This window comes from Carcharodon carcharias, chromosome 40 (assembly GCF_017639515.1).
Source record: "Carcharodon carcharias isolate sCarCar2 chromosome 40, sCarCar2.pri, whole genome shotgun sequence".
Taxonomy (NCBI): Eukaryota; Metazoa; Chordata; class Chondrichthyes; order Lamniformes; family Lamnidae; genus Carcharodon; species Carcharodon carcharias.
In genome coordinates, this window is record NC_054506.1 from 1,171,006 (window position 1) to 1,192,241 (window position 21,236).

Below are 21,236 nucleotides of genomic sequence, written 5' to 3' on the forward strand. Positions count from 1 at the left end.
TGTGAAAGGGGAGGGTTTCAGATTCCTGGGACATTGGGACTGGTTTTGGGGGAGGTGGGACCAGCACAAACCGGACGGGTTACACCTGGGCAGGACCGGGACTGATGTCCCAGGGGGAACATTTGCTAGAGTGGTTGGGGAGGATTTAAACTAAAATGGCAGGGGGATGGGAACCTATGCGAGGAGCCAGAGAAAGGGGAATCAGACAAGAACAAGAGACAGAAAGCGGAATGAGAAACGTGATAGTCAGAGAAATCAAGGGCCAGAATCAAACAGGGCCTCAGTGAAAAATAGTGGGAACAGGACAAGTAATGTTAAAAAGACAAGCCTTAAGGCTTTGTGCCTTGACGCAAGGAGCATTCGCATAAAGTGCATACATACACACACACTCACACACACACACATAGACGTATAGACACATACACACACATACACACACAAAGACGTATACACACATACACACACACACATACACACACACGTACACAAATGCACAGACACAGTAATGAAGGATAGAAAATGGAAACTTTTACAACTATGGATAGTAACAGTACAAGAACCGTGGAGATTGAAATGAGTTCACATGATTTACAGAGGCCGAGAAGAAAAAGTCCAAAGGGTATTTCTGATGTGACCGAGTTTAATCCCGAGTCCAGTGAGAGTTTATTGCACACAAATTGAATGCCTTGTTTCTGACATGACAACTATGAAAACACTGTAAGGAGTTGCTTCTTTGGCGCAAAAGAAGGTTGGGGATCATCTGAATTAGTTAAAGGTGCTAGAGAAATGCAGGACTTCTGTCCTGTTACATGTCGCAGGATTCCTGCCTGGATTTGGAATGGGGTTTCCCAATGTCAACCGTCACGCTGTCATTCCTGCCTCCCACCACTGGGGGCGCTGCAGGAGGCTCCACCTGGGAAAAAAAGGGGAACATATGAACTTTCACCTTTCGGACATGGCCTCGGGCAGATGGGGATTGTGGGGAAGGGAGGAGGGGCTGGGGATCTTTAGACAATCCTGACACTCTCGTTCTGTGTCCCAGTCTCTCTTCAGGAACAATATTTCTCAATATCAGCTGGCTCGACGGAGGGCAGTGCCCTTGTCTCACAGATGAAACGGAAGCGATCAGAACAAATGTAATCATTCCATCCGCTGGCTCTGATACTGGCGCAGTTTTCATTATCATTCCAATTATTTGGTTCACCCTGATCCCACTGAGTAAAACTGGGAAATGAGGAAATAAAAAATACTGATAAAAATCCGTCACATTCCTGCACAGAATCAACAAGATTCCTACAGCCCTGTACAAATCCCCAACTAATCCCACTGTCCCCTCTCTCCCCATAGCCCTGTACAAATCCCCAACTAATCCCACTGTCCCACTCTCTCCCCATAGCCCTGTATCAATCCCCAACTAATCCCACTGTCCCGCTCTCTCCCCATAGCCCTGTACAAATCCCCAAACTAATCCCACTGTCCCGCGCTCTCGCCATAGCCCTGTATTAATCCCAAACTAATCCCACTGTCCCTCTCTCCCCATAGCCCTGTACAAATCCCCAACTAATCCCACTGTCCCCTCTCTCCCCATAGCCCTGTACAAATCCCCAACTAATCCCACTGTCCTGCTCTCTCCCCATAGCCCAGTATCAATCCCCAACTAATCCCACTGTCCCCTCTCTCCCCATAGCCCTGTACAAATCCCCAAACTAACCCCACTGTCACATTCTCTCCCTATAGCCCTGTATCAATCCCCAAACTAATCCCACTGTCCCAATCTCTCCCCATAACCCTGTATCAATCCCAAACTAATCCCACTGTCCCACTCTCTCCCCATAGCCCTGTATCAATCCCAAACTAATCCCACTGTCCCGCTCTCTCCCCATAGCCCTGTATCAATCCCAAACTAATCCCACTGTCCCACTCTCTCCCCATAGCCCTGTATCAATCCCCAAACTAATCCCACTGTCCCACTCTCTCTCCATAGCCCTGTATCAATCCTAATCTCATCCCCATGTCCTGATCTTTCTCTCCATGCGACGCTGGGACTCACCTCACTGGGGTCCCATCCACCCATTTCCAGTTTCCTTCACTCTCTCCATCTGTTAGTCCGATCCAATAACCCCCAGGTTTGTTCTCGAGATATTTCATTATGAAATTCTGCAGCAGATTCAATGATAGAATGTGATCAGTTAGGTATAACTGCCTTAACTCACACCAACACACATTCACACCCACACACTCACACACACACTCTCTCTCACACACACACTCTCTCTCACACACACACACTCACACTCACACTCACTCACACTCACACACACACTCACACACACACTCTCTCTCACACTCACACACACACACACACACACACACCGGATACACAAAATACCCCAACACCTTTCTCAGGAAATTCTCCCTCATTCCCTCTGATTAAATATCGGGAAGCCTGAAGCTGTTGTTTTCCGTCTCTATTCCAAACTCCATTCCCGAGTTACCGACTCTATCCTGGCAACTCTCTGAGTCTGAACCAGACTGTTCACAACCCTGGGGTCGTGTTTAACGTGGAGATGGGATTCCCACCTCATATCCACATCATCACCAAGACGGCTTCTTCCCAACTCATCGCCCAGTACCTCCCCGGTCTCAGCTTATCGACTGCTGAAACCCTCGTTCATGTAGTGTAGAGGGAGTTTTACTCTGTATCTAACCCCGTGCTGTACCTGTCCTGGGAGTGTTTGATGGGGACGGTGTTGAGGGAGCTTTACTGTGTATCTAACCCCGTGCTGTACCTGTCCTGGGAGTGTTTGATGGGGACAGTGTAGAGGGAGCTTTACTCTGTATCTAACCCCGTGCTGTACCTGTCCTGGGAGCGTTTGATGGGGACAGTGTAGAGGGAGCTTTACTCTGTATCTAACCCCGTGCTGTAACTGTCCTGGGAGTGTTTGATGGGGGACAGTGTAGAGGGAGATTTACTCTGCATCTAACCCCCGTGCTGTACCTGTCCTGGGAGCGTTTGATGGGGACAGTTTCGAGGGATATTCTCTCTCTATCTCATTCTGACCGATGCGTCTGTCATTCTCACCTGTTCCTGTTCTGTATTTATGATGATGAGGTGTGAAGTTTGGGATTCACATAGTTGTTTTGCCGAGTCCCAGTTTACTGTATCCGTTGAGAATCTATAACAATGTTGATTATGAATTTTCCAGCCGCTCGGACAGAGAGACTCTGCAGAATTATAAAGACTTAATTCAGAGAAATACATCGAAACATTAGGAACAGGAGGAGACCATTCAGCCCCTCTCGAGCCTGTTACACAGGAACAGGAGGAGGCCATTCAGCCCCTCTTGAGCCTGTTACACAGGAACATGAGGAGGCCATTCAGCCCCTCTTGAGCCCGTTACACAAGAACATGAGGAGGCCATTCAGCCCCTCTTGAGCCTCTTACACAGAAACATGAGGAGGCCATTCAGCCTCTCTCGAGCCTGTTACACAGGAACAGGAGGTGGCCATTCAGCCCCTCTCAAGCCTGTTACACAAGAACAGGAGGTGGCCATTCAGCCCCTCTAGAGTATTTTACACCATTCTATTGGATCTGCTCTGTACCTTAACCCCCTCGGTTCCGTGACCCTCCATCCCCAACAACAATCTCTCAATCTCAGTTTTGACGTTTCCCTTTGACCTCCGGCCCCCACAGTTTATTTCGGGGTTTGGGTGGGGGGAGAGTTCCTGATTTCCGCTGCCCTTTGTGTGAAGAGGTGTTTCCTGATGTCCCCCCTGAACGTCCTGGCTCCAATTTTAACCTTCTTACCCCTTGTTCCCGACTCTCCCTCCCCGGCTCCCCCCACAACCCACCGGATCAGGGGAAATAGTTTCTCTCCATCCACCCAATCGAATCTCTTTATTGATTTCAACACCTCGGGTCCGGTCGCTGTGGTTTCGCCTGTAGTCCTCAGGCTTCGAGTTTGGATCACCCGCCTGTACCTTATCCAATCCCTTCAATCTGTCGGACAGACCCCCCCGATCGATTCATCCCCTCTCCTGTCCCAAACTCCGGAAGGCAGAGGCCGGGATAGTGCGGACTTCCCCCGCTTGGAGATTGAGGCCTTGACTGGTGGATGGGGAGGGTGGGGGTGGGGAGACAGGGGGTGGGGGTGGAGAGACAGGACTGGGGGGGGGAGACAGGAGGTGGGGGCAGGGAGACAGGGGTTGGGGGTGGGGAGACAGGGCTTGGGGGTGGGGAGACTGTGGGTGGGGGGGAGACATGGGGGGTGGAGACAGGGGGTGAGTGTGGTGAGACAGGGATTGGGGGTGGGGGCGGGGAGACAGGGGTTGGGGGTGGGGAGACAGTGGGTGGGGGGGGAGACATGGGGTGGGGAGACAGGGGGTGAGTGTGGTGAGACAGGGATTGGGGTAGGGGCGGGGAGACAGGGGATGGGGTGGGGAGACAGGGGGTGGGGGTGGGTGTGGGGAGACGGGGTGGGTGTGGGGAGACAGGGTTGGGGGTGGGGGTGGGGAGACAAGGGGTGGGGGTGGGGAGACGGGTGGGGGTGGGGGTGGGGAGACAAGGGGTGGGGTTTGGGGTGGGTAGACAAGGGGTGGGGGTGGGGAGACGGGTGGGGGTGGGGAGACAAGGGGTGGGGGTGGGGAGACAGGGGGTGGGGGTGGGGTTGGGGTGGTGGTGGGGGTGGTGATATAGGGGGTTGGGTGGGGAGACAAGGGGTGGGGGTGGGGTTGGGGGTGGGGGTTGGGGGTGGGGGTGGGGAGACAGGGGGTGGGGAGACAGGAGGTGGGGGCAGGGAGACAGGGGGTTGGGGTGGGGAGACAGGTGTTGGGGTAGGGGTGGGGAGACAGGGGTTGGGGTTGGGGAGACAGGGGTGGGGGTGGGATGGGGAGACAGGGGGTGGGTGTGGGGTTGGGGGTGGGGGTGGGGAGACAGGGGTGGGGGTGGGGAGACAGGTGTTGGGGTGGGGGTGGGGAGACAGGGGTTGGGGTTGGGGTGAAAGGGGTTGGGGAGACAGGGGTGGGGGTGGGGAGACAGGGGTGGGGTTGGGGAGACACGGGGTGGGGGTGGGGAGACAGGTGGTGGGGGTGGGGAGACAGGGGGTGGGGTGAGGAGACAGGGGTGGGGGTGGGGAGACAGGGGTTGGGTGTGGGGAGACGGGGGTTGGGTGTGGGGAGACGGGGGTTGGGAGACAAGGGGTGGGGGTGGGGAGACGGGTTGGGGTGAGGAGACAGGGGGTGGGGGTGGGGAGACAGGGGGTGGGTGTGGGGAGACAGGAGTTGGGGGTGGGGAGACAGGGGGTGGGGTTGGGGAGACAGGGGTGGGGGTGGGGATTTAGGGGGTGGGGGTGCGGAGACAGGGGGTGGGGGTGGGGAGACAGGGGTGGGGGTGGGGATTTAGGGGATGCCTGTGAGGAGACAGGGGTGGGGGTAGGGAGACTGGGGAGACAGGGGGCGGGTGTGGGGAGACAGGGGGTGGGGGCGGGGAGACAGGGGTGGGGGTGGGGAGACAGGGGTGGGGGTGGGTGTGGGGAGACAGGGAGTGGGGGTGGGGAGGGTGGGGGTGGGGAGACAGGGGGTGGGTGTGGGGAGACAGGGGGTGGGGGTGGGGAGGGTTGGGGTGGGGAGACAGGGGTGGGGGTGGGGATTTAGGGGGTGGGTGTGGGGAGACAGAGGTGGGGGCGGGGAGACAGGGGTGTGTGTGGGGAGACGGGGGTGGGGGTGGAGGTGGGGAGACAGGGGTGGGGGTGGGGATTTAGGGGGTGGGTGTGGGGAGACAGGGGTGGGGGTGGGGATTTAGGGGGTGGGTGTGGGGAGACAGGGGGTGGGGGTGGGGAGACGGGTGGGGGTGGGGATTTAGGGGGTGGGTGTGGGGAGACAGGGGGTGGGGGTGGAGGTGGGGAGACCGGGGTGGGGGTGTGGATTTAGGGGGTGGGGGCGAAACAGAGCGTGGGTGGATGGGAGAGTGGGGGAGGGGGTGGCGGCCGTCAGCACCAACTCACCCGAGCAGTTTCGGAGGACGTTGCAGAAGGATCTTCGGTCCCTGAGCATCTGTTCAAGGGTCTCGGACATATTCCGGATCTTTCCGTTCAGCCCCGTCATGTCCTTGTCCATCTGTAGGACTGAGAGAATCACAGGGTCACAGAACCACAGGGTCACAGAACCACACAGAAGGAGGCCATTTGGCCCATCATGTCTACACTGTCTCTCCGAATGTGCGTTGGTACCCACTGTCATCGCCCTGCCTTTTCCCCCCTGTACCCCTGCACATTATATCAGTTCAAATAACCATCCAATGCCCCCTTGAATGCCTCGATTGAACCTGCCTCCCCCACACGACCAGGCAGCACATCCCAGACCCGAACCACTCGGCGTGTGAAAATGTTTTCTCTCACATCGCATTTGATTATTTCGCAAATCGCTTAAAAATTTGTGTCCTCTGGGCCCAGTGAGAACAGCTTCTCCCCGTCTCCTCTGTCCAGCCCCCTCTTGATTCTGAACGTCTCCATCAAATCCCCTCTCAGCCTCCTTCTCTCCAAGGAGAACAGTCCCAACCACTCCCGTCTCTCCTTGGACCTGAAGCTTCTCCTCCCCAGAACAATCTGTCTAAACCTCTCCTGCGCTCTCTCTCCAATGTGTTCACATCCTTCCTATAATGTGGCTCAGAGCTGTAACACACTGTGATGGAACTGGGATATATCAGAGTGTTACAGCGAGGGGTGTGGGATATATCACAGTGTTACAGTGAGGGATGTGGGATATATCAGAGTGTTACAGTGAGGGGTGTGGGATATATCAGAGTGTTACAGTGAGGCCTGTGGGATATATCAGTGTTACAGTGAGGGGTGTGGGATATATCAGAGTGTTACAGTGAAAGGTGTGGGATATATCAGAGTGTTACAGTGAGGGGTGTGGGATATCTCAGAGTGTTACAGTGAAAGGTGTGGGATATCTCAGAGTGTTACAGTGAGGGGTGTGGAATATATCAAAGTGTTACACTGAGGGGTATGGGGTATATCAGTGTGTTGCAGTGAGGGGTGTGGGATATATCAGAGTGTTCCAGTGAGGGGTGTCTGATATATCAGAGTGTTGCAGTGAGGGGTGTGGGGTATATCAGAGTGTTACAGTGAGGGGTGTGGGATATATCAGAGTGTTACAGTGAGGGGTGTGGGATATATCAAAGTGTTACAGTGAGGGGTGTGGGATATATCAAAATGTTACAGTAAGGGGTGTGGGATATATCAGAGTGTTACATTGAGGGTGTGGGAATTATCAAAGTGTTACAGTGAAGGGTGTGTGATATATCAGAGTGTTACAGTGAGGGGTGTGGGATATATCAGAGTGTTACAGTGAGGTGTGTGGGATATATCAGAGTGTTACAGTGAGGGGTGTGGGATTTATCAGTGTTACTGTGAGGGGTGTGTGATATGTCAGCGTTTTAAAGTGAGCGGTGTGGGACATATCAGACAGTTACAGTGAGGGGTGTTGGATATGTCAGAGTGTTATAGTGAGGGGGTGGGATATATCAGGGTGTTACCGTGATGGGTGTGGGATATATCAGAGTGATATAGTGAGGGGTGTGGGATATATCAGAGTGTTACAGTGAGGGGTGCGAGATAAATCAGACTGTTAAAGTGAGAGGTGTGGGATATATCAGAGTGTTACAGTGAGGGGTGTGAGATACATCAGAGTTTTAGAGTGAGAGGTGAGGGATATATTAGAATATTAGGGAGAATTTTGTGGGAATTATCAGGGCTCAACACTGAGGAGAATCAGATATATAAATGTGTGACAGTGAGGGGAATGGGGCATATCACATCGTTATTGTTTGGGGTGTGTGTTATATCAGAGTGTTACAGTGAGGGGAGTGGGATATATCATGGTATTACAGTGAGGGGTGTGGGATATATCAGAGTGATACAGTGAGGGGTGCGGGATATATCAGAGTGTTACAGTGAGGTGTGTGGGATGTAACAGTGTGCTACAGTGAGGTGTGTGGGATATATCAGTGTTACAGTGAGGGGTGTGGGATATATCAGAGTGTGACAGTGAGGGGTGTGGGTTATATCAGAGTGTTACAGTGAGGGGTGTGGGATATATCAGTGTGTTACAGTGAGGGGTGTGGGATATATCAGAGTGTTACAGTGAGGGTTCGGGATATATCAGTGTGTTACAGTGAGCAGTGTGGGATATATCAGTGTTACAGTGAGGGGGTGTGGGATATATCAGAGTGTTACAATGAGGGGTCTGGGATATATCAGTATTATTACTCTGAAGGGTGGGTGATTTATCAGAGTGTTACAGTAAGGGGTGTGGGATATAGAGAGTTTTAAAGTGAGTGGTGTGGGATATATTAGAGTGTTAATGTGAGGGGTGTGAGATATATCAGAGTTTTAAAGTGAGTGGTGTGGGATATATCAGAGTGTTACAGTGAAGTCGTGAGATACATCAGAGTGTTAGAGTGAGAGGTGTGGGATATATTAGAATATTAGGGAGAAAGAATGGTGTGGGACATATCAGAGCGTGACACTGAGGAGAATCGGATATATAAATGTGTGACAGTGTGGGGAATGGGACATACCATATCGTTATTGTTTGGGGTGTGCGTTATATCAGAGTGTTTCAGTGAGGGGTGTGTGTTATATCAGAGTGTTACAGTGAGGGATGTGGGATATATCAGGGTGTTACAGTGAGGGGTGTGGCATACATCAGAGTGTTATAGTGAGTGGTGTGGGTTATATCAGAGTGGTACAGTGAGGGGTGTGGGATATATCAGAGTGTTACAGTGAGGGGAGTGGGATATATCATGGTATTACAGTGAGGGGTGTGGGATATATCAGAGTGATACAGTGAGGGGTGTGGGATATATCAGAATGTTACAGTGAGGGGTATGGGATATATCAGTGTGTTCCAGTGAGCTGTGTGGGATGTATCAGTGGGCTACAGTGAGGTGTGTGGGATATATCAAACTGTTATAGTGAGTGGTGTGGAAGATAGGCTGTTACAGTGGATGCTGTTGGACACATCAAAGTTTTACAGTGAGCGTTATGGGATATGCCACAGTGTTACAGTGGGTATGAGTGATATATCAGAATGTTACAGTGAGTGGTGTGGTATATATCCGAGTTTTTCAGTGAAAGGTGTGGGATATATCAGAGTGTTAGAGTAAGAGATGTGGGATATATTTCAATATTAGTGAGAATGATTTGGGACTTATCAGAGCATCACAGTGAGGGGAATCGGATGTATCAAAGTGTTACAGTGAGGGGAATGGGACATATGAGGTTGTTATAGTTAGGTGTGTGGGGTATATCAGACTGTTACAAGGAGGGGTGTGGGATACATCAGAGTGTTATAGTGAGGGGTCTGGGCTATATCAGTATAGTTACTCTGAAGGGTGTGTGATTTATCAGAGTGTTACAGTGGGGGGGTGGGATTTATCAGAGTGTTACAGTGAGTGGTGTGGGATATATCGGAGTTTTAAAGTGAGGGGTGTGGGACATATCAGAGTGTTAAGGTGAGGGTTGTGAGATATATGAGAGTTTAAAAGTGAGGTGTCTGGGATATATCAGAGTGTTACAGTGAGGGGTGTGGGATATATCAGAGTGTTATAGTGAGGGGTGTGAGATACATCAGAGTGTTGCATTGAGGGGTGTGGGATATATCAGGGTTTTAAAATGAGGGATGTGGGATATATCAGAGTGTTACAGTGAGGGGTGTGGGATATATCAGAGTGTTATAGTGAGGGGTGTGAGATACATCAGAGTGTTGCATTGAGGGGTGTGGGATATATCAGGGTTTAAAATGAGGGGTGTGGGATTTATCAGAGTGTTACAGTGAGGGGTGTGAGATATATCAGAGTGTTACAGTGAGGGGTGTGAGATACATCAGAGTGTTAGAGTGAGAGGTGTGGGATATATAAGAGAGTTACAGTGAGGTGTGTGGGATGTATCAGTGTGCTATAGAGAGTTGTGTGGGATATATCAGTGTTACAGTGAGGGGTGTGGGATATATCAGAGAGTTACAGTGAGGGGTGCGGGATATATCAGAGTGTTACAATGAGGTGTGTGGGATGTATCAGTGTGCTACAGTGAGATGTGTGGGATATATCAGAGAGTTACAGTGAGCGGTGTGGGATATATCAGAGTTTTACAGTGAGGGGTTTGGGATATATCAGAGAGTTACAGTGAGGGGTGTGGGATATATCAGAGTGTTACAGTGAGGGGTGTGGGATATATCAGAGTGTTACAGTATGGGTTGAGGGATATATCAGAGTGTTACAGTGAGGGGTGCGCGATATATCGGAGTGTTACAGTGAGGGTTGTGGGTTATATCAGAGTGTTTCAGTGAGGGGTGTGGGTTATATCAGAGTGTTCGTGCGAGAGGGTTTGAATGTATGAATAAACTACACTGCTGATTTAAACCTCGAGAGATGTTGCTGCTTCTACCTTTAAAGTCTAACCTCAAGCTGAGGGTTTGGGTAAACACACCACAGCCTATTTCCAACATGAAAACACCCCTGCTTACGGACAGAGGGTCAGAAATTAAAGGAGCTCAGATTTGCCTCCGTTCACTCTCTGTAACAGTTTGTGTGAGGTTCAGCTTCCTACCTTGGACTCTCAGCCCTATCGCAATAGCCAAACTGATGATTAAGACAATGAGGCAGGCGATGCCAAGATGTGTTGAAGTTATTGATATTCTTCCTCCAGCTGTTTCCTGTCCAGTTTCACCTGGAATAGAGAAGTAAAGATTGACCCATGTTGAGCAGCCTGTGTAACTGTACGGAACAGACAATGGTGACATATCTACCTCCCTTATCGAGAGAAACAACAACCACGTTACTCGTTTATATCCCTGGTTTCACATCCCATCGCACGGTACAGGAGGATTATCAAAGAGAATCGAACACCGAGTCACACAGGGAGAGATTAGGGACAGGAAATCAAAAGCTCAGACACAGAGATCAGTACAAGGGCTGACTTAAAGGAGGAGAGAAAAACAGAGAAATTGAGGCAGAGAGAAAGAGAGAGTGAGAGAGAGAGAGAGAGAGAGATAGATAGGCGGAGAGGTTCAATGAAAGGTTTTTGCAGTTTTAGGCCCCAGGCAGCTGAAGGGTTTGGGAAATAATCATAGGTACAGAGTAAAGCTCCCTCTACACCGTCCCCATCAAACACTCCCAGGACAGATACAGCACGGGGTTAGATACAGAGTAAATCACCCTCTACACTGTCCCCATCAAACACTCCCAGGACAGATACAGCACGGGGTTAGATACAGAGTAAATCTTCCTCTACACTGTCCCCATCAAACACTCCCAGGACAGGTACAGTACGGGGTTAGATACAGAGTAAAGCTCCCTCTACACTGTCCCCATCAAACACTCCCAGGACAGGTACAGCACGGGGTTAGATACAGAGTAAATCTCCCTCTACACTGTCTCCATCAAACACTCCCAGGGCAGGTACAGCACGGGGTTAGATACAGAGTAAATCTCCCTCTACACCGTCCCCATCAAACACTCCCAGGACAGGTACAGCACGGGGTTAGATACAGAGTAAAGCTCCCTCTACACTGTCCCCATCAAACACTCCCAGGACAGGTACAGCACGGGGTTAGATACAGAGTAAAGCTCCCTCTACACTGTCCCCATCAAACACTCCCAGGACAGGTACAGCACGGGGTTAGATACAGAGTAAAGCTCCCTCTACACCGTCCCCATCAAACACTCCCAGGACAGGTACAGCACGGGGTTAGATACAGAGTAAAGCTTCCTCTACACTGTCCCCATCAAACACTCCCAGGACAGGTACAGCACGGGGTTAGATAGAGAGTAAAGGTCCCTCTACGCCGTCCCCATCAAACACTCCCTGTACGGCTACAGCATGGGGTTAGGTAGAGAGTAAAGTTTCCCCTGCACTGTCTTTATCAAACTCTCAATCTCCCTTTCTGTCTCTCTTCCTCTCTTTCTCTGTTTCTGTTTTTCCCTCTTTCTCTATACATACCTGTCTCTCTCACTCTCCGTGTCTTTCTCTCTCTCTCTCTCTCACTCACTCTTGTCATTCTCTCTCTCGTTCTTGCTCTATTTCTCTCTCTGTTTCTCCATCTCCACCTCTCTTTCTCTCTCTCTATCTCGCTGTCCCTCTCCTTGCATCTCCGTCTCTCTCCCTCCATTGAACAGTTTAACCTACGTTCACTGGGGACTGTCATGCTCTGTCTCGTATTCATGTAGTCGGTGTCCTGCTCCACGGTTTGTGTCTGAGGGGTCTCTCTCCTCCGTTCCTGTCCTGTCTGCTTCTCTCTCTCTCTCAGATCTGTCTCAGTCTTTCCTCAGACTCAATGTCAGAGGGAGAACTTCCTCAAAACTGTTTCTGCCACTTGGTTCCATTTCACAATGACACTTCCCCTGAGATCAGAATGATAGGCTGGTTGTACTGACCCAAGGGGCAGCAGTCCCTCTCTCTCAATCTCTCTCACCAACTCTCTCTCTGTCTCCCCCTCTCTCAATCTCTCTCACCATCTCTCTCTGTCTCCCTCTCTCTCAATCTCTCTCACCATCTCTCTCTGTCTCCCTCTCTGTCTCTCTCACCATCTCTCTCTCTCCCTCTGTCTCAATCTCTCACACCATCTCTCTCTCTCTGTCTCCCTCTCTCTCAGTCTCTCTCACCATCTCGCTCTCTCTCTCTCTCCCCCTTTCTCTCAATCTCTCTCACCATTTCTCTGTCTGTGTCCCTCCCTCTCAATCTCTCTCACCATCTCTCTCTCTGTCTCCCTCTCTCTCAATCTTTCTCACTATCTCTCTCTCTGTCTCTTTCGTCTCAATCTCTCTCACCATCTCTACCTCTGTCTCTCTCTCTCAAACTCTCTCACCATCTCTCTCTCTCTCTCTCTCCATCTCTCTCAATCTCTCTCACCATCTCTCTCTCTGTCTCCCTTTCTCTCAATCTTTCTCACAATCCCTCTCTCTGTCTCTTTCGTCTCAATCTGTCTCACCATCTCTCCCTCTGTCTCTCTCTCTCTCAATCTCTCTCACCATCTTTCTCTCTCTGTCCCTCTCTCTCAATCTCTCTCACCATTTTTGTCTATCAACATCTCGCACCCTGTCTCTATATGTCTCAATCTCTCTCTCTCTCTCTCCAACTCTCCCTCTCTATCTCCCCCTCTCTCAAGCTCTCTCACCATCTCTCTCACTCTCTCACTCTCAATCTCTCTCACCATCTCTCTCTGTCTGACTCTCTCTCTCTCTTTTTCATTCCTTTCCTCTCTCTCTTTGTCTCTCGGTTTCTTTATAATTTTCATACTCTTTCTGTATTTCTGTCTCTCTCTCTCGCCCTAACTCTCAGTACCTCCATCTGCACTAACTGCTAGAGTGTCACAGAATGCCGTAGCTTTATGCAGTGTATAGTGATAGCAGAGTATCTCTGGCCTGGTTTTTTTTACGTACCAACCCCTCATTCTCTCTCTTTCCCTCTCCCTCTCTCTCTTCCTGTCCTTCTCTTCACTGCTCTCTCTCCCTCTAGTGTAAATGTTCACCTATGTTCATTTGGTGCTGTCCTGTCGGTTCTGATGTGTCTCATATTCATGTAGCTGCTGTCACAGAATCACAGAATCACACAGTGCAGAAGAGGCCCTTTGGCCCATCAAGTATGCACTGTGCACCATCTCTCTCGCTGTCTCTCTCACTCTCAGTCCCTCACACCATCTCTCTCGCTGTCTCTCTCACTCTCAGCCCTTCTCACCATCTCTCTTGCTGTCTCTCTCACTCTCAGCCCTTCTCACCATCTCTCTCATGTCTCTCTCACTCTCAGTTCCTCTCACCATCCCTCTCTCTTTGTCTCTCAGCCTCAATGTCTCTAACAATCTCTCTCTCAGTGCCTCTCTCTCAATCTCTCTCACCATCTCTGTCTCCCTCTCTCTCTTGCCCTCACTCCCTGTCCCTCCATCTGTCCTCCAACCCCTGTCTCTCTCTCTCTCAATCTCTCTCACCATCTCTCTCTCTGTCCCCCTCTCTCTCAATCTCTCCCTCCATCTCCCTCTCTGTCTCCCTCTCTCTCAATCTCTCTCACCATCTCTCTCTCTGTCTCCCTCTCTCTCAATCTCTCTCACCATCTCTCTCTCTGTCTCTCTCTCTCTCAATCTCTCTCACCATCTCTCTCTCTGTCCCTCTCTCTCTCAATCTCTCTCACCATCTCTCTGTCTCTCTCTCTCTCTCAATCTCTCTCACCATCTCTCTGTCTCTCTCTCTATCAATCTCACTCTGTCTCTCTCTCTCTCTATCGCTCTCTCTGTCTCCGCCGTTTTCTGAAACTCTCTCTCTATCCACCTCTCTCTGTCCCCCGGACTCTGTGTGTCTATTTCCCTCTTTCTCTCTCTGCCTGTCTCTCTCGCTCTCTGCCTCGCTCTCTTTGTCTCTCTCTCTCTCTCTGACAGGCATTCGTTAAGCTGCCACATGTGAGGTTATTCCGGAAGATAAGAGCACATGGTGTAGGGGGTAACATCCTAGCATGGGTAGAGGATTGGTCAGCTAACAGGGAGCAGCGAGTAGGGGTAAATGGGTTTATCTCAGGTTGGCAAGACATGAGGAGCGGAGAGCCTCAGGGGTCAGTGCTGGGACCTCAATGATTCACCATTTATCTGAGTGACTTGGATGAGGGCAGCGAATGTGTGGTCACTAAATCTGCCAATGACAGCAGGATAGGTGGGAAAGTAAGTCATCAACAGGAGGTAGAGGCTCTGCAAAGGGATATGGACAGCTCAAGCGGGTGGGCAATAATTTGGCAGATGGAGTGTAACGTGGGAAAAGGTGAAGCTGCCCAGGAGGCAGGAAGAACAGAAACACTATTCTATTTAAACGGAGAGAGATTTCAGAACTCTGCGGTACAGAGGGATCTGGGTGTCCTGGTGCATGGATCACAAGAAGTTACTCACCCCGCCCCCTGCCCGCTCTGTGTGACCCCGCCCCCTGCCCGCTCTGTGTGACCCCGCCCCCTGCCCGCTCTGTGTGACCCCGCCCCCTGCCCGCTCGGTGTGACCCCGCCCCCTGCCCGCTCTGTGTGACCCCGCCCCCTTCCCGCTCTGTGTGACTCCGCCCCCTGCCCGCCCTGTGTGACTCCGCCCCCTGTGCGCTCTGTGTGACTCCGCCCCTGCGCGCTCTGTGTGTCTCCGCCCCCTGCGCGCTCTGTGTGACTCCGCCCCCTGCTCGCTATGTGTGACTCCGCCCCCTGCTCGCTCTGTGTGACTCTGCCCCCTGCGCGCTCTGTGTGACTCCGCCCCCTGCGCGCTTTGTGTGACTCCGCCCCCTGCGCGCTCTGTGTCACCCCGCCCCCTGCACGCTCTGTATGACCCCGCCCCCTGCTCGCTCTGTGTGACCCCGCCCCCTGTGCGCTCTGTGTCAGTTGGAGGGAAGCGCGAGAGGAGTCGGGAGTTGAACAAGAGCAAAGGTGACTAGGGGAGGTCAGTGAGGTGGGAACGAGGTGATCCTTTGAGCACCATGAGTACAGCGGGCAAGCATTTACTACTTTAATTGCTTATAGGTTTTAAGATCTAATTGTGTGGCTCATCGTTTGGAAGGACTATGTTCTGTAACAGGGAGGAGCAGGGAAGAAGGGCCCGAGAGTAATTGATATTATTTGATATTAAGTATCTTCCAAAAGGTTTAATTTAATTTAAAGGGGTAAGTCATGGCAGGAGAGCTCAGAGCCGTGGTATGCTCCTCCTGCTCTGTGTGGGAAGCCGGGCACGTTTCCAGTGCCCGGGACCAGCCTGTGTGTGGGAAGTGTCTCCAGCTGCAGCTCCTGGAAGCCGGGGTTTTGGAGCTGGAGCGGCGGCTGGGGACACGTTGGTGCATCCGCGAGGTGGAGAGTCTCGTGGATAGGGACGTATAGAGAGGTGGTCACACCGCAGGCTAAGAGTCCACAGGCAGGAAGGGAATGGGTGACCTCCAGACAAAGCAAGGGGACGAGGCAGGTAGTGCAGGAATCTGCTGTGGCCATTCCCCTGCAAAACAGATACACCACTTTGGATACTGTTGGGGGGAATGGCCTCTCAGGAGAAAGCAGCAACAGACAAATTCGTTGCACCATGTTTGGCTCTGCTGCACAGGGGAGGAGTAAAATGTGTGGGAATGCAACAGTTATAGGGGATTCAATTGTAAGGGGAATAGAGAGGTGTTCCTGTGGCTGCAAACGAGACTCCAGGATGGTACGTTGCCTCCCTGGTGCTAGGGTCGAGGCTGTCTCAGAGTGGCTGGAGGACATTCTGAAGGGGGATGGTGAACAGCCAGTGGTCGTGGTGCACATTGGTATAAGTGACATCGGTGAAAAAAGGGATGAAAAGCAGAATATAGGGAGTTAGGAAGTAGGTTTTAAAAGTAGGACCTTAAAGGTAGTGATCTCAGGATTACTACCAGTGCTACGTGCTAGTCAGAGTAGAAATAGCAGGATATATCAGATGAATACATGTCTGAAGAGATGGTGTGAAAGGGAGGGTTTCAGATTCCTGGGGCATTGGGACTGGTTTTGGGGGAGGTGGGACCAGCACAAACCGGACGGGTTACACCTGGGCAGGACCGGGACTGATGTCCCAGGGGGAACATTTGCTAGAGTGGTTGGGGAGGATTTAAACTAAAATGGCAGGGGGATGGGAACCTATGCGAGGAGCCAGAGAAAGGGGAATCAGACAAGAACAAGAGACAGAAAGCGGAATGAGAAACGTGATAGTCAGAGAAATCAAGGGCCAGAATCAAACAGGGCCTCAGTGAAAAATAGTGGGAACAGGACAAGTAATGTTAAAAAGACAAGCCTTAAGGCTTTGTGCCTTAATGCGAGGAGCATTCACAATAAAGTGGATGAATTAACCGCGCAAATAGATATATACAGGGATGATATAGTCAGAATTACAGAGACATGGCTGCAGGGTGACCAGGGAAGGGAACTGACCATCCAGGGGTATTCAGTATTGAGGAAGGACAGACAAAGAGGAAAAGGTGGTGGAGTTTCATTGCTGGTTAAAGAGGAAATTAATACAATAGTGAGGAAAGATATTAGCTCCGACGATGTGGAATCTGTATGGGTAGAGCTGAGAAACACGAAGGGGCAAAAAACGTTAGTGGGGATTGTACATAGACCCCAAAACTGTAGTGGTGATGTTGGGAATGGCCTTAAACAGGAAATTAGAAATGCATGTAATGAAGAAACTTTAATCACTTTAATCTGCATATAGATTGGGCAAATCAAATTAGTAACAATACCATAGAGGAGGAATTCCTGGAGTGCATATGGAATGTTTTTCTAGACCAATGCTTTGAGGAACCAACGAGAGAACAGCCCATCCTCGACTGGGTAGTGTGTAATGAGAAAGGAATAATTGGCAGTCTAGGTGTGCGAGGCCCCTTGGGGATGAGCGACCACAATATGATAGAATTCTTCATCAAGATGGAGAGTGACGTAGTGGATTCTGAGACTTGGGTCCTGAATCTTAATAAAGGAAACTACGATGGTATGAGGCGCGAGTTGGCTATGATGGATTGGGAAGCGTTGCTTAAAGGGATGACGGTGGATAGGCAATGGCAAACATTCAAAGAGCACATGAGTGAACTGCAACAATTGTTCATTCCTGTCTGGCGCAAAAGTAAAACAGGAAAGATGGCCAAACCATGACTTATGAGGGAAATTAGAGAGAGTATTAGATGCAAGGAAGTGGCATATAAATTGGCCAGAAAATACAACAGATCTGAGGATTGGAAGCAGTTTAGAATTCAGCAAAGCAGGACCAAGGGATTGATTAAGAAGGGGAAAATAGAGCCTGAGGGTAAGCTTGCAGGGAACATAAAAACTGGCTGTAAAAGTTTCTTTTGGTATGTGAAGAGAAAAAGATTGGTGAAGACAAACGTAGGTCTCTTACATTCAGAAACAAGGGAATTTATAATGGGGAACAAAGAAATGGCTGTCCAGCTAAATACCTACATGTGTTCTGTCTTCATAAAGGAGGACACAAATAACATCCCAGAAATGTTGGGGAACAAATGGTTTAATGAGGAGAAACTGAAAGAAATCAGCATTAGTAGGGAAATGGTGTTGGGGAATTTGATGGGATTGAAGGCTGTTAAATCCCCGGGGCCTGATAATCTACATCCCAGAGTACTTCAGGAAGTGGCCTTAGAAATAGTGGACGCATTGGTGGTCATCTTTCGAGATTCTATAGACTCTGGAATAGTTCCTACAGATCGGAGGATAGCTAATGTAACCCTACTCTTTAAAAAGAGAGGCATAGAGAAAACAGGGAAATATAGACCAGTCAGCCAGACATTGGTAGTGGGGAAAATTCTAGAGTCCATTATAAAAGATTTAATATCTGAGCACGTGTAAAACAATGGCAGAATCGGACAGAGTCAGCATGGATTTATGAGATGGAAATCATGCTTGACAATTATACTGGAATTTTTCGAGGATGTCACAAGTAGAGTTGATGAGGGGGAGCCAGTGGATGTGGTTCATTTGGATTTTCAGAAAGCCTTCAACAAAGTCCCACATAAGAGATTGGGGTGTAAAATTAAAGCACGTGGGATTAGGGGTAGTGTATTGAGATGGATAGAAAACTGGTTGGCAGACAGGAAACAAAGAGAAGGAATTAACGGGTCTTTTTCCGAATGGCAGGCAGTGATTAGTGGGGTACCGTAGGGATCAGTCCTGGGACCCCAGTTATTCACAATATATATTCATGATTTAGATGAGGGAATTAAATGTAATATCTCCAGGTTTGCAGATGACACAAAGCTGGGTGGGAGGGTGAGTTTTGAGGAGGATGCAGAGATGCTTCAGTGTGATTTGGACAAGCTGAGTGAGTGGGTAAATGCATGGCAGATGCAGTATAATGTGGATAAATGTGAGGTTATCCATTTTGGTAGCAAAAACAGGAAGGCAGATTATTATCTGAATGGCTCTAAATTGAGAGAGGGGAATGTGCAATGAGACCCTGGGTGTCCTTGTACACCAGTCGCTGAAGGTAAGCATGCAGGTGCAGCAGGCGGTAAAGAAGGCAAATGGTATGTTGGCCTTCATAGCGAGAGGATTCGAGTACAGGAACAGGGATGTCTTGCTGCAATTGTACAGGACCTTGGTGAGACCACACCTGGAATATTGTGTGCAGTTTTGGTCTCCTTATCTGAGGAAGGATGTACTTGCTGTAGAGGGAGGGCAGCGATGGTTTACCCGACTGATTCCTGGGATGGTGAGACTGACAGATGTTGATAGATTGAGTGGATTAGGATTATATTCGCTGGAGTTCAGAAGAATGAGGGGGTGTATCTCATAGAAACCTATAAAATTCTAGCAGGACTAGACAGGGTAGATGCAGGAAGGATGTTCCCGATGGTGGGTGAGTCCAGAACCAGGGGTCACAGTCTGATGATATGGGGTAGATCATTTAGGACTGAGATGAGGAGAAATTTCTTCACCCATAGAGTGGTGAGCCTGTGGAATTCGTTACCACGGAAAGTAGTTGAGACCAAAACATTATATGTTTTCAAGGAGGAGTTAGATATTGCTCTTGGGGTGAAAGGGATCAAAGGGTATGGGGAGAAAGTGGGAGCAGGTTATTGAGTTGGATGATCAGCTATGATCATAATGAATGGCGGAGCAGGCTCGAAGGGCCGAATGGCCTACTCCTGCCCCGAGTTTCTATGTTTCTATGAAAGGGATAGCAGCATCCTGGATAGATAGGGAGAAACTGTCTCGTTGGGGGAAGGAGTGAGGACGAGAGGGACACAGATTTCAGTTAATCGGTAAAAGAAGCAATTGTGTTTTCCTGCTCATTGTGGTCACTTCCTGGATAAACATCAGGACACCGAACATGCCTAAGGGATTGGTTACAGCAAAAGTACGTAGGCTGGTGTAAGAAGGTATTGAGAAGTTGGGAGCAGTATTACCAAGTTGGAGATCTTGTACACATGTCTGAGTTGGTAGGTTCCTCAGAATGAACTGTTCCGGACAGGAGAGAGACAGGCAAACTGTACTTCTGTCTCTCACCAACTGTCCATACGCAGAAGGTGTTTTGAATTCTTTGTGAAGTATGTTGTGTGTTTTCCAAAGCCCTCAGTGTGTCTGATCCACTTTACTAATCACTCACAGCAAACTCACATTATGATCAACTCTGGTTAGTTTATTTATATTTAAAACCCAGGGCAGGAATGTTCACAATGTTAACCTCCACATTCACATCCACACACAATAACACACACTCTCACACACCCACACACACACCCACACACACACCCACACCCACCCATCCACACATACACACACTCGCGCAAACACACACATCCACACAAACACACTCACGCTCGCACACATAAAAACACTGCATTCTCACATTCAAACACTCACACATACAAACACACACAAACACACTCACACAAACACATTGACGTATACACACACACACACAAATGCACAGACACAGTAATGGAGTACAAAAAAAGGAAACTTTTACAACTATGGATAGTAACAGTGCAAGAACCGTGGAGATTGAAATGAGTTCACATGATTTACAGAGTCCGAGAAGAAAAAGTCCAAAGGGTATTTCTGATGTGACCGAGTTTAATCCCGAGTCCAGTGAGAGCTTACTGCACGCAAATTGAATGCCTCGTTTCTGACATGACAACTATGAAAACATTGTAAGGAGTTGCTTCATTGGCTGCTAAAGCAGTTTGGGGATCATCTGAATTAGTGAAAGGTGCTAGAGAAATGAAGGACTTCTGTCCTGTTACATGTTGCCGGATTCCTGCCTGGATTTATACTGGCGTTTTCCAATGTCAACCGTCACGCTGTCATGCCCGTCTCCCACCACTGGGGGCGCTGCAGGAGGCTCAACCTGGGAGAGAAGGGGAACAGATGAACTTTCACCTTTCGGACATGGCCTCGGGCAGTTGGGGATTGTGGGGAAGGGAGGAGGGGCTGGGGACCTTTGGACAATCCTGACACTCTCGTTCTGTGTCCCAGTCTCTCTTCAGGAACAATATTTCTCAATATCAGCTGCCTCGACGCAGGGCAGTGCCCTTTTCTCACAGATGAAACGGTAGTAACGGGTACAACGGAAATCATTCCAGCAGCCGCTTCTGATGATGGCGCAGTTTTCATGACCATTCCAATTATTCGGTTCACCCTGATCCCATCGAGTAAAACTGGGAAATGGAGAAATAAAAAATACTGATAAAAATCCGTCACATTCCTGCACAGAATCAA

At 49.8% G+C, this 21,236-nt stretch overlaps 2 protein-coding genes across 2 annotated transcripts in view; both read right to left on the minus strand.

The window, feature by feature from the left end:
• Positions 1-508: 508 nt before the first annotated feature.
• LOC121273161 (C-type lectin domain family 17, member A-like) lies at positions 509-12,301 on the minus strand. The gene is made up of 6 exons (XM_041180135.1): positions 12,189-12,301; positions 10,611-10,730; positions 6,003-6,122; positions 3,083-3,225; positions 2,051-2,157; positions 509-1,224 (listed from the first exon to the last, which is right to left on the minus strand). The coding sequence occupies exons 1-6, from the start codon at positions 12,223-12,225 to the stop codon at positions 1,050-1,052; spliced, it is 702 nt and encodes a 233-aa protein (XP_041036069.1). The 5' UTR covers positions 12,226-12,301; the 3' UTR covers positions 509-1,049.
• Positions 12,302-20,400: 8,099 nt separating this feature from the next.
• Positions 20,401-21,236, minus strand: part of LOC121273160 (C-type lectin domain family 17, member A-like) — a 7,234-nt gene continuing 6,398 nt past the window's right edge. The window contains exon 4 of the mRNA XM_041180134.1: positions 20,401-21,175. Coding sequence (XP_041036068.1) covers positions 21,001-21,175 — 175 coding nt within the window. The 3' untranslated portion in view covers positions 20,401-21,000. The remainder of the gene's footprint in view (positions 21,176-21,236) is intronic.